General features: G+C 36.8%; 1 protein-coding gene across 1 annotated transcript; it reads right to left on the bottom strand.

Moving 5' to 3' along the window:
- Positions 1-3,297: 3,297 nt before the first annotated feature.
- drd4b (dopamine receptor D4b) lies at positions 3,298-14,828 on the bottom strand. The gene is made up of 4 exons (XM_026930920.3): positions 13,964-14,828; positions 10,176-10,288; positions 8,485-9,083; positions 3,298-4,179 (listed from the first exon to the last, which is right to left on the bottom strand). Exons 1-4 carry the CDS (start codon positions 14,306-14,308, stop codon positions 3,935-3,937), a joined length of 1,302 nt encoding a protein of 433 aa, XP_026786721.2. The 5' UTR covers positions 14,309-14,828; the 3' UTR covers positions 3,298-3,934.
- Between the last annotated feature and the right edge of the window lie 12,527 nt (positions 14,829-27,355).

The following is a 27,355-nucleotide window of genomic DNA, read 5'->3' as shown; positions in this document are numbered from 1 at the left end:
CAGTGATAGCAGTTACTCCACTTTGCATCAGGCTGCACCACACCACCCTGTCATTGATTATTTTACTATAATAACACTCTCTCAAGTGTTTTATTCCTTACTTAGAAGTCTAAAGAAGAGAGTGAGAGAGTTCCTATTTTTACTCTGACACCTTATCACGTTATAATATTTCCACTGTCGCTCACTACCACAGGCACAAAGTTTCTAGATCACTTCAGTCAGTAGACTTACCCTTTGGTATTAGCATGTTAAATGAACCTTTAAAAGGGGCACGGTGGCTTAGTGGTTAGCACTGATGCCTCGCATCTCTGGGGTGAGGAGTTTGAATCCTGTCTCCGCCCTTTGTGCATGGAGTTTGCATGTTCTCCTTGTGCTTTGGTGGTTTAATCTGGTTTCCATTGTAGGCTGATTGGCATTTGCAAATTGTCCATAGTGTGTGAATGAATGTGTGCCCTTCAATGGGTCGGCACCCTGTCCAGGGTGTGCACCAAGCTTCCTGGGATAGGCCCCCGGCTCCCCCGCGACCCTGTGTAGGATAAGCGGTATGGAAGATGGATGGATGGACCTTATAAACCATTGACATCATACATTGACAAGTTGTTATAAAAATTTTTTCACTTCACAAGCCAACACTCTAAATTTATCTGGAGCACTTAGATGGAGCAGCTGAGCTTTGAGAAGTGAGAAATCTGAGTTCATCTATTCACAGATAAATGACTCTCAGATATGTCAGGTTTTAATGAGCTACAAAAGCATGACCTGTTTTCTTCACACTTCAGTGAGAAGCTCAAACACATGGATGGATGGGTAAGTAAAAAAAAAAAAAAAAAAAAAAAAGAGAAAACAAGTTCATTCGAATGATCAAAACTATAGATTAATTGTAGATTATTTAGTTTAAACCATATGCAGTAACACAAAGTGACACCTTTGTACAGAGTCATTTACCTCAGTATTCTCCATGTACCAAGATGTTAGCCAAGTGTGAAAATATGCATAAAATGTGCACTAAATGTGTTAAGCTATCTGTTACACTACGACAAATAATGGAAGAAGGAATAAGACCAATGGAGCAAGTGCAGCTGGCAAGACAGATCTAAGGCTTAAAATAGTTACTCACATCCAGTAACTGATGATCATCATATAGTCAAGCCATCTTTGGTTATGTACATGCCTGAGCAGTCTGTTCATCATGTACAGTAAGTACCCTTTAAAATACATTAACTGCCATAACTGCATTTCAGAAAGGCAATATTCTGCAAATGCTTTCCTTCAGCTTAGTAATAACTCAGTTTGTGGTTCACAGTTCTGTTGTTTAAAGATTAAACAGTGAAATCTGTTTCATGTAAGGATAAACTTCTTTTTAGATATGAAAAACCTTATGAAACGCAAACTTGCTAACATTGTGACTTCAGTCGCAAAAAATTTGCTAGTTGTTGCTATGTGTTGTTGTTGTAGCTAATTCACAATTCTTACTCTAAACTCCAAATATTTGTTTTTAGTCTCATTTCTTGCAAAAGATTAGTCTGTATATTCCTGTACACCCATACCACTAGCCTATTAAACTGTCACTTATTCTAGCAGTAAATGCTAAGTTAGCTTGCACCAAGTTAGAAGCTAACGTGCTGTGTTACATTTAACATGTTCAACATGTTCACACATCATATGTGTGATGTGTGAACATGTTAATAAATGTTTGCTTGTCATAATTTCTTAAGTAACCTTCAAGGATGATCCATGAAAGTGTTAGCTAAGATTAATTTAGCATGTTGATTAGCTTGGCTAATCAGCTCTTAGCCTGTTTTTCTCTCCACTTTCCTGTCTTTCTCTCTTTTAGTCCTGGCTCTGAAGTGAGACTGGGTGTAAGTAACACATGGGAAATTAATACCAAAACGTCTCTCAGGGAATGTCCCCATTGGGAAGCTGAGTAATGATAGGGTTTAATAAATAGATTTGTTGACTCAGTGAAGGTATAATTGTGCAATATTGTGTAGTGTAATATGAGGGTTACATACAAAGATCTCCTGGGATATGTTGTAGCTCCTTACTTCGCAAAGAAACAGTGAAACGAGGCTTGGGGTCACACTTTCTTCAACCTGGCAGTTCAGCAAACTGACACTGCTTCATTTCATCAGACATTTTATCTATTATTCAACAAGAAATGAAAAGTGTGGCTTCTGCAAAGGTGCCTAGTCTCATACTGACACACACATACACAGAATATGGTATGCCATTAAATACGATCCACTGGGAATGTGTCAGACTTTAAGAGTAGTTAATCAGACAGTTTCTGATGTTTTAGGACCTCCACATTGTGTGTTAAGCCTTCTCCTGGACTGCAGGTAGCCCAGTTTCAAACTTCATTAGTTAGTCAGTTTTATTTTAGTTTAATTGCCATGCTGATGAAAGTGAACTGTAAGGTTTTAACCAGTCAGAACTGTCCAAATATGTTCAAATCTTTTCACCTTCAGCTTTCTCACCTCTCAGTATGAGCTGATAAAATTGTTGTAGTTCTTGGATATAGTCGTGTAACTCTTTTTTTTGTTCTTTCTTTAGTTTCTGTAGATAAATATTTAAAATATGTACCTCAAATTTCAGGTTTATATTAATACACTTGTTCTAATATGTTATTGTTTCTACTGCAACAACTTCTACAGGTACTTGTATGGCAGACACTCCACATAATATAGACTAATAATAATAATACTAATACAAAAAACATAGTTATTTAACAGAAAATGTATAATCATTCATACGCTTACTATAAAGAGACATTTATTTAATGATCATTTACATTCATGAACATTCATGCGCTTTGAAAGCCAGTAGTTTTTTCTCCACTGGAAAGAATATAGAGCTTTGCACTTTCCGGTTTCTCAGTAACATGACTAGTTGCATGTTTTTGTGAGAGAGAACAAAAGAGATGCTGGTGAAGGAACGACTGTTTACAGCTGTTTTAACGTAAGTGACTTATTTTATGAATGTTCCACAACATTACATTTAATGTAATGTAAATTAATAAATTTAATTAATTTGTGTTGGGCACAATTTGTAAATTGTGTTATCACACCAACCCACTGTTATTTATTTTCCTATAGCAACATGCCCTCAAGTATTTTATTCCTTACATACCCTGATATTTCATAATACTTTCTGATATATATATATATATATATATATATATATATATATATATATATATATCAGTACCTTGATCATGAATTCAGATTTTCAAGGTTATGGAATAAAAGTGATACAATGCTTATGTACCATATTCTAATAATTTGATAATTTCCCATCACTAACAGGTGAGGCCAAAATTGTGGTACTGCGGTGGTACCATGAACCTCATCTCAAATAAAACAAATCTCAGTCATCAGATGAGTATACATCATATGTATCTTTACTTAAAATGATCTCCACATGAAATGTGGACTTCGTAAATATTAGGCACATTTAATTCAATGGCCAAATATACATTTTGTATATACATTCGAAGGCATATAAAATATTGGCAACAGTCCAATATAGAAAAAGAGGAACACAGAAAGTAATACAATGGGATTACTTACACTAAGTCGATGCTTAGAACACCTGCTCCATTCTTATAGTCTTTATCAATTTTATCAGGTAAACCTTCCACATATTTAACCAGCTGTCAGCTCCCCTTTCACCCCTGCTGCATCACTGAAGTACCACCACAAGACCATCACCACTGCTGCACTGAGAATAATATCTATAGGCAGAGTAAAGGGCAGCTGACAAATTCTGCATACCATCAGATACATTATTATTGGTTATTATTGGTAGGTGGACCTGATAAAATGGCCAGTGTGTATAGCTTCATTGCCAGTGTACATAATAACTGGCACCGCCTTATAAATGTGCATACAAATGTCTTATTTTTTTATCCACTATGCTCATTCTTTACAATAGTTCATGGCATCATTATATTTTCATCCATTCTGCTAGCTGAGTAACAGCAGGTGCTGTGTAGAAACTTCTGGAAAAATCTGCGGAACTCAGTGTTGAAGACGGTGTAGATGATGGGGTTCAGCGCACTGTTCACGTAACCCAGCCATGTCACTGTGCTCATTAGGTAGTGTGAGATTTCACATGTTTCACACAGGGCCCGTGTCGTGTGAACCACGAAGAATGGAGTCCAACAGAAAAGGAAGGCACCTGGAGACAAAGAGAATTAAATGAATCTACTCCAATCTTAGAGGACGTGATTCAAAATGTAACAGGCTTGTGAAACTTTCAATATTGACAATAGTTCAGCCCAGTGAATGCACAGTGTTGAACTGACTCTTATTCGGAGCACAACTAGTGAGGATTTAATACCAAAATTGTGCACACTGGCATTCAGGGCTTCAGAAACTATGGCATGTCTCAGTTATGCATGATTCTGACTTTGAACTTGAATGTAACCACAATATGTCAGGCTGAAATTTATTTTTAATTAATTACTAGCATTGTCCCATTAAAGTCCACAAAACGTTTTTTTCCCCCCACATGGAGGACATTGGAGGGTATGTGATCTTAAACTGAGACTTTGCTTATCTCAAGGACCAAATGGATTTTTATGGAAAAATTTATGAACAACATATGATTACAATGAAATGTAATCATAGCAGATGAATGCTTGGTCAACTTATCCTTCAAACCATGGATACATTTTCTTTACAGGAGAGTGTGTCAATTTTATGGAGCCCTGCACATGACATGCGGGTAAAAAAAAATATATATTGTGGCAACATTTTAGTAATTCGTTCCCTCATTTTAGGTATGTACGTTTGAGGGTACGAATTAATAAAATGTGGCCATGATTTAACTAAAGCGAGGGAACGAATTAATAAAACGTGCTCACATATTAATAAGTCGTGGGAACAAATTCTTAATTCGTGGCCATGATATATTGTTTTTTTTTTTTTACCCGCGTGTCATGTGCAGGGCTCTGTACAATCTAGCAAAAGTATTGATATAATTTTATTAATTTGACAATTCAAAACAGCATCATTAAAAGCATGATAAAATAACCTACATTATGATTTCATGACCTTGATTCAGTAAGTTGTACTTACATTAATTTGTGCATAACTTTCTCCTTGTAAATATTGATGTACTGTAACTTTTGGACTTAAACCCTAAACTCTGTGTGAATACACACTGTTTATTTGTGTTCAGTTGAAATTATGTAAAGACTCTACGGGGTTCATTTAACAATGGCTGTTTTACTGTAGTCAGACATCTGGAAAGAGATATATTACGTCATTTTTAAATCCTGGAACAAAACGTGAAAAAGGCAGCCTGCTCTGACCGCAGCATGCCCCCCCTGCCCTTCTTATAAAGGATGAGGAGTCTGAGTCTTAGAATTAGCCAGCATTACAGCACAGTTTGCACAAAAAGCTTTGGATAATTCTGTAATGCCACTGGCGACACACATATTTATTCTGCATTATGCAACTGTGGCACTTTAGCCTATTGTGAAAATGACCTTAGTGTCCAAATTCAAATAATGTCATGAAAAGCATGGCCTGAATGCATAAATTGGATTTATGAATGGGTTTTATGTATGTCATGCTAAATTATTCAAAAAACGATGATGGGATTTCTATAAATATCCACTAATGGGATTGGACTCTGATACAGCAAATGTGACGTAATATGACGTATTTCAAGTGCTCTTCAGGGTTCGGACACGAATTAATAGCACTTGTTTGGTTTCATCTTTATATACAAGGTGGACATGAAATTGTTGATTAAACTGGATGGATGCCCATTTTGATGTAATGCATACTGTATATATTTGGTTTCATGTATTATGAGAAAGAATTACCTCAGGCTTTTAGCCAATAATTCATGTTACATCAAAGATTCAAATGCTATCTGTTTTATTTGAATTCATATCTGTAAGGCATCAGTTAATATAAAAGGAAACATAATATACCTAAATATGTTTAATGGAGAAATACGTTATATAGATACTGCCTCCAGTCACATTTTTTTTTTAACGTATAATGGAAGTAGAGTAAGATTGGACTCCTTACTGCATGGCACTACGATGCGCCCACTATAATGCGTAAAGAGTCTCAGGGGCTTGTGTAGAGAGAGACATCAAAACCTCAGGCCCAGGTATTAATTTCTCATTATAATAAACTTCAAAATTGCAATGTATGTGTAAAAAATGATATCAGAACTACGAACTGTTAGATACAATCAGTTAATTTACTCTGTGAAAAATGAATAGGCTAAAAAATGAAAAAGTGTGGAGCTTTAACCATGCCTGAAGGTCTCCAGGTTGAAAACAGCTCGAGACACCATAAAAACGTGACATATATTAGGTAGAAAATGGATTTAGATAGAAAGTTGTGAGGAGTGTGAATGCAGAAGATGTCATGTGACAGCTTTGTTTTTTTTTGTCTGTGTTTCATTTAGAGGTGTCATCTCCAGCATAGGTGTGAGTGCAGTCATTTTTCATTCTGAATCATGAGATGGTTTGAACTGTGACAAGACATGTGCCAGGAGAAAAACTAATTCGATTCTCGTAAACAAGGACTGGTTTAATATATAGAAAACTGCAGTGTAGATGCTAGCTTTTCTTGTTGTCGTTGTTTTTTACAAATCTGCCAAAGTATAAAAACAGGACAAGTTGTCTTCATTAATTTTTTTTTTTATTCTATCTAATGTGAATGTCACTCAGCTTCTCTTTAGACACAGCAGGCATCTTTGCCAAACTTTCCAAGACCAGAATTAGGGATGAATTAATAATTGAGTATGAGTACATGTTTTTTGGTACTGGTTGACATAGTGATACCGAAATGAATAACCTACTTAATCAATTAGGGGCATCATGGAAAGTCATTTAACTCTGTTTATGCTGGTTGCTCTTGTGTGCTCTTGAGAGTCTGGTGAAAGTGAGTGAAGGCTGAGTAGGGATGGTCTGAATGTTAAACATTTACACCCAGTGAATATAATGAAGCTAACAGGTACGGTTAAAGTGTGGATTAACAAGAGTGAGAATTTAAGGGGTTAAAGTTGCAGGTAATTTAATCCATTTAGCATTGGAAGTAATGACACATTAAACATATCTGAGTTCTGCAGTCAGAGATGTTGTGCATTTCATAAACATCGGAAAATGTGCGCACTTTCCAGGATGCCAGAATGTTTTTTTTTTCTAGAAATACTGTACATTTTTTGTGAAAGACTAATGTGCCTGTATACAAAATCTACTCAAAGAAGTATTCATAAAAAATTTAATCTATCTGGCCGACATGAGTCACAAAATGACTCGCATTATTTATGCAGAGAGTTTCCGAGTATCTAGCCCATCACAGTATCTGCATACAGCTTCACATTTTCACAGAAGATCACATTATGTCCCACAGACAAAACTGCACATTGCCTCTGGTAGTTTATCAAGAAATTGAAAAATACTGTTTTTTCTGATTGTCAGCTGCCATGTTTGTTCTTTAAAGAGTCAGATTTCCTGTTTAAAAATCCTGTTGCATGTTAGCATCATCCTCCACACCACTTCGGCACAGCATAGTACAATAAAAAAAGAAAAGGAAAAATGAGGGAAAAAACAGCATCTCTCTGCAGATTGTAGACTACAGAATTCATGTCTATGAGTCCGAATATGGAAATATAGATGTGCCATTAAGTCCATATATGGTAAAGGAAATGCATCTTTGTGTCCATGTATGAATATCTTCTAGTAGATAAACATGATTGTTATATTTATTTTCCACATATTTTGTCACCAGCTAGCTAAAATGAGCCAATCAGACTAGATTTTTACAAATTATTAGCCTTAATATTTATAAATATTAAGGCTAACACAGCCAGCTAGCTAACATGAGCTAATCTGGTAGGATTTCTGAGAGGATTTTAAGTCATATTCATAAATGTTTATAATATTTATAATTATTGTGGTGTTTATAATCACTCCCTATGCCAGCCAAATGTTTAGGATAAGCTAACATGACTTATAATATTTCTGAAAACCAGAATTTCTTGGGAAAAGTGCAATCATAAAACTATGGCTACTTAGAAAAGTTTATTGCAGGGGTTTTCTATCTTATCCACAAAGGGTCGGTGTGGCTGAAGGCTTTCATTCCAACCAAGCAGGAGACACAGCTGAGTTCACTTGTTTAATCTGTTCATCTTGGTCTCCAATCAACTATCAAATGTGCCTCCTATTTGGCTGGAATGAAAGCCTGCAGCCACACTGGCACTTTGTGGATAAGACTGAAGACCCCTGGTTGTCTATTGGTATTATTGGTCTACTGGTCTATTGTTAGGTTTTGGTATGTCTATGAATCTATACATGGGCTCTACAACATACCCATCTGTACTACTGAAAGACATGACCCAATGTAATAGCAGTCAAGTTTTGCTCAATGGCCAGTGATTGTACTGTACTTCTGTGGTGGGATCTGCATTATCATTCATTTATTTGAAGTTATCCTTGATTTAAACACTTACCCACGACGACAGGTAGGACTTTCATGGCTTTCCGCTCCCTACCATTGATCTTGGCCCTCTTCTTTCTTTGGGCTGTGTTCTGAATCTCAGTGTAGGCAATAGTCTGAATGGTGCTGTTATTGTACTCCGGCGGTAAGGGGCAGCTGGGCTGCATGTCGTCATCTAGCTCGTCCACGTTGCACTGCGCCAGGTCTTGCTGGATGACACGAGGCAACACAGGCATAGGGGTTGGCAAGGCTGCCAGCGGTGGAAGAGCAGCAGCGGCGGCGGCGTGCTGAAGCTTACGGCAGGCCTGGATGCTCTTCTTCAGCTTGGCCTTACGGGCCTCCTCCCAGCGGCGGAGGCCATGGAACATGCCACAGTACAGCAGAAGCATAATGGGGCAGGGGATGAAAAAAGAGCAGACGGAAGAGTACACTACATAGTTGTCATCCTCCAGCTTGCAAACTGTCGGGTCACGGTTCGGGACATTGTTTATACCAAAAATGATGGGGGAAGCCACAGCTAGGGCAAGGAGCCAGGTGCCTGAGAGTAGGATGATTTGCCGATGATCCACATGCCTTCGGTTGTAGTTCAGTGGCACAGACACTGCGATGAACCTTTAAAGAGGATACGCAATAGTAAAAGCATTAAAAAAAACAATGTCTACACATACACTCCTGGGCAAGAAAAATAGGCCAAGCCCAAAATGGCAAAATATTAAGCTTTTGATGGTCTTAACAACAAATCATTGGTCAGGAAATGAGCAAGAATTAAACAAATAAAGTAACTTTGTATGGGATAGTTTTTCCCTTTTATTTCTTCAAATGTTTAAGCCTTGTGGGTAAACTTGCAGACAGCTTTTTACAGAAAGAACAATCAGTGTTGTTCCATTCAATGTTGATGGCTTCAAACTGTTGATGAGTAGTTGGAAAATGTTTCCTGGTTTAGTTTGTGTTTAACTTGAGACCAAATATTCTCTATAGGGTTCAAATCTGGACTCTAACCAGGCCAAAACATGATTTTGATGGACTTGTTCTCAAGCTACTTTTTGTTGGTCTTTGCAGTGTGGGCAGGAGCATTGTCTTGTTGAAAAATAAGTTCTTTCTTTAGAAAACAACTTTTCAATTGTGGGAAGCAAGCCTTTCTGCAATATTCTCCTGTATTCCAAAGCATTAATTGACTTTTCACAGTGAAGCAGCTCACCAGTACCAGGAGCTGAAAAGGCTTCCCACACCATGACACCTCTTCCCCCATGCTTAGCTGTGGTAGAGATGCACTTACTATTGTATTTCTCACCAGATCTTCGAAGAAATCTCTCTGGAGCATCACCATGCATCTCAAATTGTGATTCATTCCTCCACACAACTCTGCTGAACTACTCTGATTCAATCTTTCCATATTATGCCAAAAACTTCATTCTGTCTTTGATGTTTTTCTGAGAGAGCAATCTACTAGACACAGAACCTGCATCAGATAACCATTAGATAGCCATTTTGGGCTTGGCTTTTTTTTTTTCTTTTTTTTTTTGCCCAGGAGTGTAGAGCACTGTTTAGGGCCATAATGATGAATCCCAGCAGTGCTGTTTATGTTTACAGACATTTTGCAGAAATTTAGCAGTAAGCTCCAAGGCCATTTAAGCTATACATAAACAGTAAGAAAATATTTTCCTGAACCCTTTAGATATGAATAAAGTGAAAATGTATGCAAACCTGTCAACGCTGATCGCACACAAGTTGAATATAGAGGCTGTGCACAGCATCACATCCATAGCCATCAGCCCATCACAGACAACCGTGTCCAAGGACCAGACACCACCCTGAAACTAGAATACGGTCTGATATAAAACAGTTCCCTTTTTCCACAAGCTTTTGCCATAAACACAAATAAATGCATTAATCTACACCAGGTTTATTCAACTAAAAGGTCCAGTTACATAAAATTTCTTTACAATTTTAATGCTTAACAATTAGTTATTAGTTTATGGCTATGATTAAACAATGTGAAGGTTTTTTTTTTTCAGACTAGCACCACGGTCTCTGAACAGATGAGGTACATCAGTTTAGAACATGAAGCAGAGCGTAAACACATACTTCTCTGTCCATTCATCTTTAAACATCCTGTTTTTTCTGTCACCTTATTTTTAACAAGACATGTTGTCATTTTGCTAATCAGACCAAAGAGGTTGAAAAAATAAAACAATCTATGAATTTGTCAGTTTGCCATAAGCTTCCATTATCCTACATATTCGCTTTGTTAGTGTCCTAGACCCGAGTTGGACGCCATATGTCTTTGCTTTTTGAATATCCATGAGATAAGAGGCAAATCTGTACATTTTATTTCCCCTGAACGACTCGTTTAAGACTCACAATGTGTTATTAATTCCTGCAGTGTTTATTTTTCTCACTCTAAGACCTCAGCTATATAAAACTTGCAGGTATTGGCGCCACGCTGGGGATTTGTCTGTGTACAAACGCCAACTGGGTGAAGGTTAATCTTTTCATTCATGCCCCATTTAAGGGATTTTCTCGGTTTTTGTCTGCATCCTTGTAATACATAAAGGTGTGTAGACTGGAAAGAGCCTCCACATACGGTTGACTTTCATCTTGTCTATTAAGGCATCACTAAACTGCTGTCTTACACAACAGGGCAGACAGATTAAACCTGTGCTAGTGACCCAAGGTTAATGGGATCAGATAAGTGGATTAAATTATAAACACGTAACAGGACAGAGGTATTTCCAGGGCCTCTTTTTTTTTTTTTTTTTTTTTAATACATTTGTTCAGACATGCACTGGGATGCTCTGGTAATTTATATAGTTGAATGCTACTGATAGTACGCATGGATACTGGACTCTATTATACAATTTATAAGTTGAAAATAAAATGTGGGTGTATGGTGAAACAAGACAACAATCCAAAATATATGGAAATATCAAAAGTAAATCAGTAAAAAGTAAAAGGTTTTTCTTTGACCTCCAGATTTAATTTGAAGCTGGTCAGAGGAGATCAGTTTTACTTATGATATTGAAAGAAATATCTGTGAAACCCCACTGAATGTGAAAATTTGATCAAATTTCTTGTCATTTGCCTAAAGGATATGCAAACTTTTGCACTGTATATTATAAGCTAATTAGCATTCTTTCCATAAATTACAGTCTACATGATTTGTGATATATATGTTTATTAAAAGGTTGATGCCTCTTGGGGAAACTCTTAAAGGTTCAGTGTAGAAATTTATAAAAGGGTGTTCAACTGTTCAGAGGCTTTTCCATGTAGACTATATTTAAGTTGCTAAGAAGCCTGCTCTTGGCCATCTTTCAAAAAATTAATGTTTTTTAAATTACATTTTAGGGAAAAAATGGAATTCTTTATTGCTTGTGGTAAGGGATTTCATGAAAATAAAAAAATTAATAAAATAAAATTGTAACATTATTGTAACCTTTCTCATTCTAAACTTTTTGCATGAGTTAGTTCAGGTGAATTTATAATACCGTGTTGGATTTATTGTTAAATTTTCTCATGTCTATTCTTTGATCATCAAGTAATTTGGAATGAGATTATCTGCAGTTGAATATAATAAAATTAAAATGGAATGATTATTCCAGAGGGAGCGTTTTCCCCTCACAGCTCCAAGGTTCAATCCTGAGCTTGGGTTACTGTCTGTGTGTAGCTCTGCATGTTTGTCTCATATCCAATCCCAAATACATGCACATACAGATTTTAAATTGCCCCTATGTGAATGAGCATGCAAATGTGTGTGCATGATGTCGTGCGATAGACTGGCGTCCTGGAATAGACTGACAGGATGATGACAGGTACTTCAGTATTACTGAAGAAGAATGAGAGAATGAATATTCCAGATGTTCCAAATGAAGTGGAAGAATTCAATATTTTAAGGTTTATAGGGTGTAGGTGTACTATATGTGTTTATTCTACATGTTCATTTAGTACTGTAGATGTTGACTTATTACTGGAAGAGTTCAGTTCAGAAAAAAAGCAACACATAAGCTAAAATGGGATAAAATGTGGTAAAACACATTTTCACATTTATAAATACGCACAGAGGTGCAGTAGGTAGTGTTTCTGCCTCATAGCTCCAGGGTCCCCAGTTCGATCCTGAGCTCTGGTTACTGTCTGTGTGGAGTTTTGCATGTTCTCTCTGTGTCTGTGTGGGTTTTGTCTGGGTTCTCCAGTTTCCTTCCACCTCCCAAAACTATGCAAGTAGGCTAGGTGTGAAAGACTGTGTGTGTCTGTGTGTGTGTGTGTGTGTGTGTGTGGTGCCCAGCAATGGACTGGCATCCCACTCAGGGTGTGTCACCACCATGTGCCCCGTGTTCTTGGGGTAGGCTACGGATCCACCTTGACTCTGATTCATGAATGAATGAATACTCTATAAATATTGGCTGTCGATTATGAAGTATAAACTGAAAATATTGACATGTATACTTAATATACAGCGTATAATCTGCATGTTGTTCTGAGACACACAATGTTCACACTGTGCGCCCCATAAACGTTTACATTAATTCACCTGACTGGCACTTATATAATACAGGTTAGAAGGGATACAACCCACGCAAAGGCCCAACAGTGGCTCCTTGGTGGTTACTAGGAACATGAAACCAGCAGAGCACGAATCCCCTTCATGCACATGTTCAAGGTCTCATAACAATCAGGCCAAATTTTCTTTCCATTCTCTAATTTTTCAATATTCCAAATGTATTCATATCCCAAATAAAATAGGAATTAAACGAAAAGACAATAGAATTAATTTACTCTGATGATGATAGGATTTGATCTGTAATTTTATTACAATTTATTTAATGCTCACTCAAGTGGGAAACTGCACACTTGGAGAAAAAAAGGTTATGCATAAGAGTTCAGTTTTGTTTCCTAAAAGCCTTGAAATCCCAACATTAGTGCTTGTGCTTAAAATGGCAGCAGATATAAGCAAATAATATGCAATCAGTCAATCAGTCAGTCAATTAATCAATCAATCAGTCAATCAATCAATCAATTCATTTATATTTTCCACACTCTCAGGGGTCTCATTAAAATTGGGTTTTTATTAAACATTCATGTTTTAAGAAGCTTTGCAATAATTCTGCATTTAATGGTTCTGTCATCAAGGTAATCTGAAGAATCTCTAAAAGATCTTCCAGGAATCTTTTGCTTTTAGAGTGCTGTAATGGGCTAGTGTACCTGACAGAGCCATGTGAGAAAGAAATGGGCACTTATCAGTTTGAAATTCTGTATTTCAAAAAAAAAAAAAAAAAAGAAGAAGAAGAAGAAGAAAGAAACCACTTTGCCTCAAAATACATCACTGCAGGTTGGTGGAGACCTGGCATTTTGTTCGGATATTAAGCAGTTTTTGCAGGATATGTAATCGATTTAAGCTACTCAAACTTTTCCTTACTTCTCCCTGTGCATCTCAGGTTCACAGAGCTATATTCTTTATACATATATATTTGCTGTGTTGCTTTCTGGGATTGTCTTACCTCGGCGTAAACGAACAGCGGCAACACTAAGACAGCCAGCAGAAGATCAGCCGCAGCCAGACTCACGATAAAGTAATTGGTCGTGGTCTTTAAAGCCTTTTCCCTGCAAACACTAAGACAGACCAGGATATTGCCGCAGATGGTGACTACGATGAGAAAGATGCCGAATATGAGCGCAGGGAAGTTGTGCGCCGTGATGAGCGGCGGCCGCGCGGTGCTGTTCGGCTCGCTCAGGTTCTTCATCCTGAAACCTCGTCGACATGGACAACTTTTCTGCAGTCCAAACAAGGACGTCTTCTTCACCCAAACATCAGGGGAACCTTGTTTAATTCGGTACATCTGCATCCATGCTTTTTTTTTGGAAGATCTACCCCATGTCTGAGCAGGAGCAGCTCACATCTCCGTCTCCTGACGCACTGCTGCGAATCCTGGAAAGTCACAAATAAACGTTGCTCTCGATAATGTATTCTGATTATATTTTTTTCTTGATGCTGATCCAGTGGATGCCGAGTGATTTTATGCTGGATGATCCGTGTGGAAGCTTCACACTGAGGGCTGTAAAGACTCTGCGCCCTCACACTAAGTTGTGAGTGCTTTCAGACATCCTGCTCAGGTGCGCCGCGTGGGAGGAAGGGCTTTACATCATTTAACAGCTCCATGTGATCCAGTGGTGACGATGCTGTGAAGAAGAAGAAGAAGAAGAAGATTATAGTGATGTAATGATGCACTGATAATGATGATGATGATGATGATAGTGTCTGTGTGGAGTTCTGCATGTTCTCTCTGTGTCTGTATGGGTTTCGTCCGGGTTCTCTCGTTTCCTTCCACCTCCTAAAACCATGCAAGTAGGCTAGGTGCGAAAGAGTGTGTGTGTGTGTGTGGTGCCCATCAATGGACTGGCATCCCGCTCAGGGTGTGTCACCACCATGTGCCCCGTGTTCTTGGGGTAGGCTACAGATCCACCTTGACTCTGATTCATGAACGAATGAATGCCCTATAAATATTGGCTGTCGATTATGAAGTATAAACTGAAAATATTGACATGTATACTTAATATACATCGTATAAACTGCATGTTGTTCTGAGACACATAATGTCCACTCTGTGAAGAAGAAGAAGAAGAAGAAGAAGAGGATGATGATGATTATGGTGATGATGGTGATGATGTCTGTCACATGGATAGAGAGCACTATGATGGGAAGAGAATGTCTACATGCATTGTAGCTATTATCCTGGCACACCAATGACAATGAGATTAAGCATTAAGACTAGTACATCATGTCTGTGTGTAGGTGTTTCTGTAAAGGTCAGAAAAAAAAAGGTCACAGGTTTGATACCACACCACAAGCTTTGAATTAACACCTACAGTATAGGATACTGGGTTACTTCTTCCATTGTTGAATTAACAGTCTACGGTGTTACCTCTTACAGTGTTCAAAGTATCCGTTATCAGTATCACTACTACTGATCAGTACCAGGACAGTATCACTATCCGTTATCACCCAGATGAGGATGGGTTCCCTTTTGAGTCTGGTTCCTCTCAAGGTTTTCTTCCTCGTATCGTCTCAGGGAGATTTTCCTCGCCACTGTCGCCTCTGGCTTACTCATTAGGGATAAATTTATCTATTTACAATTTATTTTGATTAATTTAAATGTATTTATGTCTGTAAAGCTGGTTCGTGACAATGTCCATTGTTGAAAGTGCTATACAAATAAAATTGAATTGAAAGTAACATATTACTGAATGAACTCTTCCAACAATCGAGTTCTACCTACAGTAGCTACTGCATGATGTCCTCCTGTTGTTAATTAAAACCTATTATACTGAAATGACTGAAAGTTCTAAACATTACCACACTACTGAATCAACTCTTTCATTATTGAAAACACTATCACAGAATGAAATGAACACATAGAGTACTGAATTACCTTTTCTAGCATTTAATTAATGCACGCAAGACTGAATTAAGTCTAAACAGTTTTAATTAACACCTACAGTACTGAATGACTTCTTCCAGTGTTGAATCTACAATGATGATGCCTCTTATAGCCTTCAATTAACACATTACCGTACTAACTCTTCCAGCATTCGCTTTCCACCTACAGTAGCTACTGAATGACCTCTTTCCATGCTAATTAAAACCTAGAAACCTGAATAGTACAGCTGTCACATTAAAGGTAGAAAAAGATCTCATATGATTTTTCTTGATGTCATTTTTTTTATATCACAAAACCCTGCAATTTGAACAGGGATGTGTAGAGTTTTTATATCCATTGTACTTATTAAAAGAAAAAAATAAGATTTTTATGAAAACAGGTTTTGCATTCAAGGGTTCTGCCATATCTGCCATCTGTTCGTATATTTTCATGTAATCTACAGTGGACGAGGTCACATAACATTGTGTGCTTGTGGTGAATCAGATATAATTATATGAAATTATGATGAATACTATGGTATAATGATATAAAGTCCAGCACTGTCAGAAAAAAGGCACATTTCTGTTGTTACATGAACAATGTAAATGTATCTTCAAAGATTATTTCTAATTATATACATTAAATGACATTTAAAGGTCACTTTCTTGGGTGAAATGTACAGTATGTTCTTCAAACTAAAGCTACAAAAGGCACTGACTGTACTGCATCGGTGGGAAGGATTTGTACTCTGAAAAGTGCAGTTTGGTCTGTTTTTTTCCCCAACAGTTTTGCAAGCAAAGGTAACTTCTAGCCTCAAACTGTCTCAGTTGTTTTTTACACATGGCTAAACATTTTATAAGTGGGACTGATCCATGGCTCAAGAATTCACCCAGTGCTACAGGTTCTTCAAGCAGTCAAACCTTTCTTACACAATAGCTCTTTATTGCAGTATCCCTGCAGTAGCCCTGCTCATCTGACTCAAATAATCTATCATCACTAGTTATAAATGCTTTGAGCTAAACACATCCATCTCATTTGAATACTTATGCTTGTCTGCTCTTGTTTCAGTCAAATGCTAATTATAGCTTGTTAATCACTACAGCAACTCAGTAACTGCTGAGGCCGAGGCTTTTAATTTCTTACCATATCACTCAGTCCTTTCACTTCTGTAATATTAAAAATACACCTTTTACAGCTTATTAGGAGTGAACTATTTCCCTGGCATCCATTTTACTCTACACAGATCCCATATGGAAATGGCACCATCTCAACTTCACATGAATAAAAATATGATTCACATGTGAAATTTACATACAAGTGGATTTTCACAATGCATGTCATTTTTTTCATGATTCATTTCTTTTGACATGTAGGGCATTTGGTCTAATTTTTCAATTGTGGTTTTCACACATGATTAAGTGATTTTCATGATCTTAATTTTTCATATGTAGGGAATGTGCTTTTATTTTTGACAGTTCACATGATTTTTTTTCATAATTCATTATTTTCACATGTAATTTTTTTTTTAATCCTTCATCATCAATTTTCATGTCTATGTTTTAAAAATGTTCCCCATTCCTGCCAGCTCTCGCCTATCATATGACAGACACCAACTGGGGAGAGTAAAGGCTAACACAGGCTTCTTCTGAGACACGTGAAGCCATATCTCATCTTTTCATACTGCTGCTCATGCTGCATCACAGGTCAGTGTAACACACTCGGAGGAAAGCGCTATCTGCCCCCTTCTGCATAAATGAGCTCAGAGACACCGATGATTGGCTAGTGTCACTGTGATTGACAAGAGAGCGTAAGAATGTCGTCCATCCCACCCAGAAAACACGGCCAATTTTGCTCTCTTGTACTTCCGGCCAACAATGGCTGCGGCATCGTCGGGATTCAAACTCACAATCACTTTTCTGGAGCCCCTTTCATGTCAATTTTTCACATGTAGTACATGTGCTTTCATTTTTGAAATGACATGACTAATTTATATTCACATATAGGGCATGCGGTTTCTCACATGAATAATTGTTTTCACATGTGATCACATGTTGTTCACATGTGCTTAACGTTGAAATATACTGTCACATAAATCACATAAGTCTCATAATCGCATGTGAAAAACATATTATCACATAATCAAGGGAATTTCCTGTTACAGCCTGACAAATTCAGTCATCAATGGCATTTTTAAATTGCTGTTCAACTAATAACTGCATTACGAATCTTTCAATGGCTCCACTTCCAAAAAATACAGTACATTGTCATGATCATGTATGTCTGTCATGAGTGATGAGGCTGATTGGGTTTATAAATCTATACAAGAGAAGCACATGATTTATATGTTGCAACCTCACACTCAAGCACAGTTCTCATTTACCCACTTATGCCTGTGAGAGCTCTGCCAGCTGAACATCTGCGCTATTGTTCATTTGCATTTGTCGTTCTCCTCTGCTTGCTTCAGGACCCGGCAGATGCTTCTCTCCAACCTCCTCGCCTGGGGCCTGTGGGAGACTGATTGCTACTAATGTCATTGTAATCATATACACGCCAACAGTACGCAAGCAAAACACGCTGACATTTGTTTTAAGATTTAAAAGATGGTGTGAAGAGTGTTTATGGACATAAGTGCTGTTCAACGTCTATACTCTGCTGAGTTTGATATAAAAAGGAGAAGAATTATGTGGGGTAGTTGTTGTTAATGGGTTAACAGCACAGGAAAACATCTTTCAGTCTGTTAAAGCCAAATGTTTTCACTTATTTGTGATACTAAGATTATGTCAATTAATAAGCATTATACCACAGTGCTGTTGAATTCTCAGAAGGCAATGATTCATTTTCTATAACAGCTGCTCTGACAGTAGCTGCAATTCAAAACCCAAAGTTTATATTAATGTGGTCATTCTAATACATTATTGTTTCTATAGTAACAACTTACACAGGGACTTATATAGTGAACAGTCCATATGAACAACAACAACAAAAAAACATGTAACTGTTGAGATGATGATGTTGGCAAATTGCTGTGGTATAAGAGGAATAAAACACTTGTTGACTTGCAGTTATAGGAAAATAATCAACTGCAGAGTAGTAACAGTACCTATTCTTTGTGCCAGGCCACATAACACCACACGATTGTTGATTATTTTTTCAGCTGTTGTGCTTTATTCCTTAGTTAATAAGACTAGATTTGAAAATCTTTATTTTATTGTAGTTAGAAGGTAATAAAACTACGTCCATATTTCCCACCTATGTGTAGTGTCTCTTCGGCAATGTTAGCAACATTGTGACATTGATGGAAAAGAGTAAAAATGACTAAGCATATGTTTTCCGCAATGCTTTTGTGCATTTTCATATTATCAGTGAGTTTGAAACTCATTTGCTTTTACTGTGTATTCATGACATGCTGTGGAATAATTTAGGCAAATGACCAGTTCCTATCAAAACATGTGGTTCTTGGCTATGTTTCAAAATATACCAGACTTTCTAGCGAAACTAGAGGTGGGCAAGATTAATCAGTCTGTAGCCACTAGTGGTTACCAAGAACAGTCTCTTTTCACAGGAAGAGGACATTTGACTAATATATTCCAGAGTATGTTGACAAACACGTTATCCCAGATATCTCATTTCCCTAGCAAAGAAATGAGTTTCAAACTAAACTTTTGAATAACTTTTAAAAACAGGAAGGTCACCGTAACTTACTCTAAAAAGTTCACTGTATCAAGACTTATTTCACTTTGGAAACTGGTGTACAGTACATATACACAGACATGCAAAGAGCCAATCAGACTGCACCCTTCAAGATCCTGAAGCTTGTGGCCAGAAAAGCGTACAGAAAAGGTTGAGACTACAGGCTCATTAATCTGAGGTTTATAGTGTTATTGATGAAAGAGATGATCATCGTGCCATCCAATCACTCTTCTGATTCCTGTTTCTTTCACAGTTTGAAAGGTAGAACTACTCGCCATAACCCCACATAACCAAAACTACAACATTAAAAATCATGTATGGGCTAGTAAATGCGAAAACATGCTAGCTAGATGCAGTTTAGTTGGCTAGTTGCCAGTCATGCAGACACAAAGAGGCTGAGTGTGCAAGAGAAAAGTCACTTTGGCTTCTGGGTTTGGGATAAAGCAGGTAGATGATGTAAGCGTGTTGGTAATATTTTATTAATATGATTTTTAAACCTTTTTCTCCTCATTTTACAGCCAATTCCCACCCACTAGCTAGTTGTTCTCTATTGCACAACAGCTACCAAGCAGAGAGGGTGAGGGCTAATATGGGCTTCCTCCAAGACACATGAAGCCAGCCTCTTCATCTTTTCGAGCTGCTGCTCATGCACCGCACTTGGAGGAGACACTAACTGCCCGAATTCATAAGCTTACAGACACCCACAATTGGCTAGTGTTGCTCTAAATGACAGAGGACAGCATGGATAATTTACTCTCTCAGGCATCACCAGGATCTGGGAACTGGCGAACGCCTTTCTGTTGTGCTGTTGATTATTTCTGATTCCTAATTCCTACATGGTATTATCTGATGTCACCTACTTACAACAAAGTCCCATCTAATCCAAACTGGCCAGAAGAAAACAGCAGCAAAAAGCTAAAATCCAATTTAAACTGTTAAATATTTCCTTGCCTTGTTTGTTCCATGTACTAATTCTTCTGGCATAACCTGACAAAAAATAGCAATGACTTTTCTTTCTGTTGCAGTTAGAAGTTCACCAGTTGTAAGAAGCTAATCATGAAAATAAGCTGAGAGGGGGTCTAAATGCATATTCATATAGGATGTATTTTACATAAACCATGATGAGGCTGACATTTTACAGATCACATGGCTTGAAAGTCTACGAAGTGACTCCAGGACTGCATAAGAAATGGCACTCTCAGGAAATCAGTATAATTGTCCAATTTATTTACTTCCCTCAGCACAATCATCACACACACTGAGCAGCTGGTACTGCAAGACAGCTGGTCAGCATGTCCAGTGTAATTACAATGTATGTTGTTACCATGTCTGTGATATAGAATAAGAGTGAAAAGATGATCTCTCAAGCGTCTCCCTTTGTAAAAATGAACAAAAATTAATATAAAGAGAGAAAGATATTATTTGTCACATATACATTACAATACAGTGAAATTCGTTTCTTTGCATATCCCAGCTTGTTAAGAAGTTGGGGTCAGAGCACAGGGTTAGCCATGATACAGCACCCCTGGAGTGTGGAGCTTTAAGTGCCTTCCTCAAGGGCCTAACAGTGACGGCTTGTACCTCTGACCTTCACATCGGTAACCTAGAGCCTTAACCACTGAGCCACCACTGCAATAAAAAGTAATCAGTGATATTTTAAGCTTAACAAATAGGAAACAAATAGGAATAGTGTGTTTTTCTTTTAACGCTATTTTGTTAACCCTTAAATGTTTTATTAGTGCAATTTTTGTATGTTTGTTATAATATGATTGACACTTTTACAATTAATATTTGGTGAAGTCAAAACCTTCCTGGAAAGAATTATAGTTCTGACAATGCTAGAAACACTTGACACGTCAGACAACAGATTTCCAAAAACCGAGATACTTAAAGGTGATCATTCTTAAAGGCGATCTGAAAAAAATATATAATATAAACGAAGTTTGACAAATTTTGGGAGACATTTTGCTAAAAAGTCATAATTTCCCCTATGTAGGGAGAATTTTGAGACATCCTGTATGTGTATATATATCCTGTATGTGTGTATATATCCTGTATGTGTGTGTATATATATATATATATATATATATATATATATATATACACACACACACACACACACTGTGTATACACTGTATGCTATATTGTCACACAGACAAACTATGTTCTTACTACAACTCAGATGTAGAAACATCACTAATGTTTTTTAGTCTGTCTTCTGAACTCTGCTTTGTTTTTCTTTGTGATGCAGGGATTATATGTTAGTGGAACCTTGTTATACCAGCTGGTCCATTTAATAAACTTATGTCTTCAGATGTTTCTTAGGTAAATCATTTAAGGTAAACGCTGATCCCTGTTATCAGCATCATTTTGTGCTTTGAACATACGTTTGGATTTTAACCAAGAGTACCAAGAGTACATCTCTATACAGCTTTATAAATATTGCTATTATACATGCTTTCACAGAAGCTTAAGGAAAACATCTGCAATAACGAGACACAGCTGAAGCCCACTGAGAAGGCACTAGGCCTTTGTTTATCCTCTTATATTTGACTTTTCCTTCCAGGCATTTCTCCTGTGCATTTAAATCTCTTAGATAATCTACAGAATATTAACAGGCAATGTTAAAAACGATCAACAAGACGGTTTCAGAAGTTTTCTTTAAAGCCATGTTCCTACATGTAGTCCATCTGCTGACAATCATAAGGAAATCCAGATAATAATCTTTGATGTGTTAATATTCTTCTTCTGTGTGATGTTCAAAAGACCTTAATTATGTTGTAGTTACTGAATTATTCATCATAGTTACCGAATAATATACTTTAGGATGAAAAAACTGAATAATAAGCCAGGAGTTTAAGGAGTTAAATGTATTATTGCTTCCTTTTCACAGCTGCATATTCTTACACTTGTGTCTCTGCTTGATGTTAATTGCTCCATAACAAAAATAGTTTATGGCACAATTAGCAAAAACTGTTCCCAGCTTATGACAGCATCTCCTACCCATCCTATTTCTGGGTTTATAACTGAAGTGGATTTATTATAGTAACAACAATCAACTTTAGAACATAATTTCAAATCAGCCACAAATTAATGGAGCTGTAATACAGTGATATGGCATTGCCATACGTGTGTATTATGCTTTTGGTGAAGCCGTTAGACTCCCAGGAGCTGTCAGCAGACCTAGATTTATATTCTTCATATCTTTACAATTTGTTCAACTCTAGTTACTGAATATTTCATAGTAGTTACCAAATAATATGCTGAATAACTGAATAATAACCTGGGAGTTTAGTCCATCATGACAGCACATTCAAAGAAATGATACTGTATTTGAGTTTTGCTGATACTGCAAAATCAACAAAATACTCAAATAAAAGATTTTAACAGGCCACTTTCATCATTGGACTGTTTAAAATAAAAATAAAGCTGAGTCATTTTCTCATCTCCTCATATTTAGATGAAAATGTTTGACATTGAGATTTTGCGTTATGTTCTCTTGAATCAACAAACCAAAATTAAGAAGAGCAGAATATGCGTAAGGAATAAAACTTAATGGGTTGATTATTTTCCAATAACAGCTCGCCCTTGAGCGTGTTATTAATTTATACCATAGCAATTCGGAAAACGCTAATTTATTAATGAATATAATATTTATTATATACTATATATTTATACTCTCCACCTGGCTGCTACTCCTTATGTTTATATTCAGCAACTTATTTTGTCAATCTTTTGCACTACTGTCACATGATTCACTTTTTATTAGTACTGTGTGCTAGTCGACGCTGCACCGTAACTCACTGTGCCCATTGTCTTGTTTTTGATAGTTTTTGTACTGTCTTGTCCCGTCTGCACATGTTTACACTGTGCACTTTATGTAAATATATGTAATGTCTACTGTAGTTCTGTTTTGTTTTATGTAGCACCTTCGTCCTGGAGGAACGTTGTTTTTCATTTCGCTGTGTACTAACTAGCTGTATATGGTTGAAATCAATAAAGCCACTTAACTTGACTTGATTTGAATGACACATCATATTTTTTACACTTAAAAATTATACATTTCTTTATTAAATAACAGCATGTTTTTATATAGTTTGTTATTAGCCATAGATTATGTAGAGACCACCATACAAGCCCCTGTGAATTAGATGTTTGTAAGGACAAAACCCGGGAGATAAGTGAGATTCAATTCACAGAGGGTTTAATAACAAATCCGATAGACAACCCAAGATCAATATTGAACCAGGTCAAACACAGGAACAGCAAACAGTTTAGACAAAGGGCAAAAAGTATTCCAAAACATAAGGCAAGCTCAAGAACATGGTAATAGTAATTACAAGAATGTGTTGGCAAGACTTCGCAATGAATACGAGTTTGAACTGGCTTTATATAGTCTGTATACAGGAAGTATGCATGGTGGAAAAGAAGTGGTTAGTATTCAGGGGAGGGGGACCTCTGCCGACATGGGGGTGAATTGTCCTGTGTCAATGGCATTCTTAGAAACACTAGAATTAATAACATATTAGAATAAATGCATTTATATGAACCTGTGATATGAATTACTGCCAGCACTACTGTCAGAGCTTCTGTTATAGAATATTACTCAACACATTCTGACCAATCAGATTTGAGAATTCAACAGTGCTGTGACAAAAGATTTTAAAAAAAGTCATATAATAGTGCAAGTATTGGCAATTATAATTATACTGATTGGTTCAGGATGTACTAAACAGTATATGCAGTTCAGATCGGATAGAATAATAAGAGCTCTAATTACATCTGCATCTTTCACAGACTGTACAGGACACAGAAACCTTAGCAGATTGAATATCTAAGAGTAATAAGACTTGACTGTGAATAATACTGTATATGTGAAACTTGAGTGCTGTAGTCAAGGAGTAACTGTTTAATAATAGTGCTGAATGGAATTTTATGTCCTGTTGCTGAGAAGGGTTTCAGGTTTAGGGAAGAAGCTGTATGTCTTTAAGTTCCTGTTTTAGTTAGTCCAGTGACCTCGGAATGGAAAATGGAGTATTTAGGATGTAAGGGATCAGTGAGGTTTTTTAACCTGTTTGTAGCCAATAGTCTATAGCTTTGAGCAGTGAGGGCTCTTTAAAATATTAAATGGCCGGCTAAAAATCTAATATCAATAGCATTACAATGAAACTCTCATTATATCTCAGTGGCTTCATAAGAATGATGTGGATCAAACTATTGCACACACACACACACACACACACGTTTAAAGGCATCTTTGAGCTTTAGTTAGTTGTTGAAACAACTGATCTATGATTGATCTATTGCTAATGTATGAATGATCTATGACAACCTGTTTGACAGCAGTCTGTTTCTAGGTAAGTCATAGATCAGGTAACTTGTACCGCTTTAACTATTGGTCTCGATATTTAGAGCAAATAAATGTAACAAGTAAATGATGCTATCTCAATGTTTCATTGGAACCTTAAACCGTGGATATTTTTGTTGCTTTTGCCAAAACTGGGAGTGCACATGTTTGCTTTAATATCACAGCAAATCAAAGAACAGCACAATCAATATGGGTTTGTATTTGCAATCAAGTCAATCACAGGATCTAATTTACTACTTAAATGATGTCGCAATGACATAAAGACCCTGTAACTGAAATCATTAGTCACCTTTGCTTCAGCAATCAGCAGTGTCCATCATAATCAGAGCATTGCAAATGTTACTGAAATTTGCATTCCAGCAAATGCTATTTCTCAAAAACAGCACATGGCTTAAGGCTTAATATGTAGCTTCATTTTTAGCTCATTTAAATGATCTTTAAATGATGGTTTCATCAAAGAAATGGCCAGATAGCACACACACACACACGCACGCAGCACAGCACAGCTATATTATTCATAAACTCTCCTCTACATCCGTCTGTATGCAAAGCCTGCTTATACCAAGGCCTTCCTACTAATCTTAGTCTCTCAGAAAAATCACAAACAATTCACCAGCAATGTCAAAGTCACTTTAATATCTGAAACTGGGCCAGATTTTTCACCCTTTCTCTTAACTTGAAATGACCAAAGGGAAAAAAAGTGTGTCAAGACAGCAGAACGGGCAAATCGTGCCTTAACGTAAATTGAAGGGTAAAACTGCAATCTAAAAATAGTGACTGACCTGAAACACATGGGGCTTTTTTCACCTTCTGTTTGAGGTGAATAGGAGAAAAAATATATGTGGTCGTTCATCTCTTACACTGGGTTTGGTCAAATACTGGCTACACAACCAAATATGATAGCAAACCTCACTTCAGCCTAATTCCACCACCAGATGTTGAGCTAGTAGAGATACAGCAGCATGATACGTATACTGGCAACAATAAAAATGCCTCCCTACAAAGCAGTGAGAGAATAAAAATTTCTGAGTGCTCCACCAATTTTTAGTAGAAGCTTTGAGTTTTAAGTTGGCCTGTGAAATTCTGAAAGAACCTCAAAATGGAGTCATCTTACATTTTATGTAAAAAAAAAAAAAAAGTGTATATGTGTTATCATTGTGCTCATATAACATATCGGTAATATAACAGTAATATTGGAGAAAAAGCCTATGTCACTTCCACAGTGCTTTAGAGTTTATGGTGTATGATTACTCAGAAATTCATGCGTTTCTGTGATTAAGAGGAGTTTTGTGTTTGGTTAAATGTATTTAATATTTGGAAGGTAAAAAAAATGTTCTTAAGTGTAAACTTTTGTACTAGGATATTTCTAAAAATAGTCTCTGACGGCATAGAACTTGTAGATGCTACGTAAACAGTGTGGCTATTTAACAATTTAAAATGTCTGAACATTACTCTGGTGAAGATTTCTCTAAGGAGAAGTTTATTTAACATTTATAAAATAAGACTTTAGTCACTGTCATTGAGGTAAAGCTGTTCTTTTATGTTTTCTGACATGAGGAAAGTGCTCAAAACAGAGATATTTGCACTGTGCAGTTGCTGTTTTTTTTGTCTTATTAACTTAGTAACATTAAATGGATTAAAAGTATGATATGTTGTTCTTTAATAAATAAAAAAAATTGTTAGCTTTTGCGATTTGTGCGTTATAAGGAGAATAAAACAATGGCTCTGTTTTGTATCAGGCCACATCACACCACCCAGTTGTTGATTATTTTCCTATAACTGCATGCCCCATCATTGTTCTATTACCAGTGAGAGTGGGAGTGACTATGGGCGGAGCAAGAACACTATATACTGTAAGTGCAGCAGAGGAGGGACTAGTTGGATTGGATTGTGTTGTGTTGCAGTAGTTGGGAAGAAAAGAAAAAAAATCCAGCTGCACTGGAAAAGCACTCATTTTTGTGTACACTATTTAAAGGATAAATAATGGAGGATTTAAAAAAAAACTTTTAGGCGTGTAATAATCTCAAAAGTTGTATCTTTACTTAGCCATTTTTAATTTTGTGTATTATTCAGTATGCTTCATGCAAATCTAAAAAAAAGTGGCAAGTGTTTAAAAATAGTATGTCATTAAACATTACTAAACATTAAGGGTTTTGCTCAAGGACATAACAGAGGCTTAGTAGTGTCAGTCTTGGGATTTGAACTGAATACTTATATATATATACTGTATATACACTCACTGTCCACTTTATTAAGAACACCTGTACATTTGCTTGTTCAAGCAATTATCCAATCAAGCACAATGCAAAAATCATACAAATACAGGTCAAGGGTTTCAGTTAATCATTTCATCAAACATCAGAACAGGGGTAAAATATCATCACAGAGACTTTGACCTTGACATGGTTATTGGTGTC

The sequence above is a fragment of the Pangasianodon hypophthalmus genome, chromosome 11 (assembly GCF_027358585.1).
Source record: "Pangasianodon hypophthalmus isolate fPanHyp1 chromosome 11, fPanHyp1.pri, whole genome shotgun sequence".
Taxonomy (NCBI): Eukaryota; Metazoa; Chordata; class Actinopteri; order Siluriformes; family Pangasiidae; genus Pangasianodon; species Pangasianodon hypophthalmus.
The sequence above is the reverse complement of the archived record's forward strand: the minus strand, read 5'-3'. Positions and strand labels throughout refer to the sequence as shown.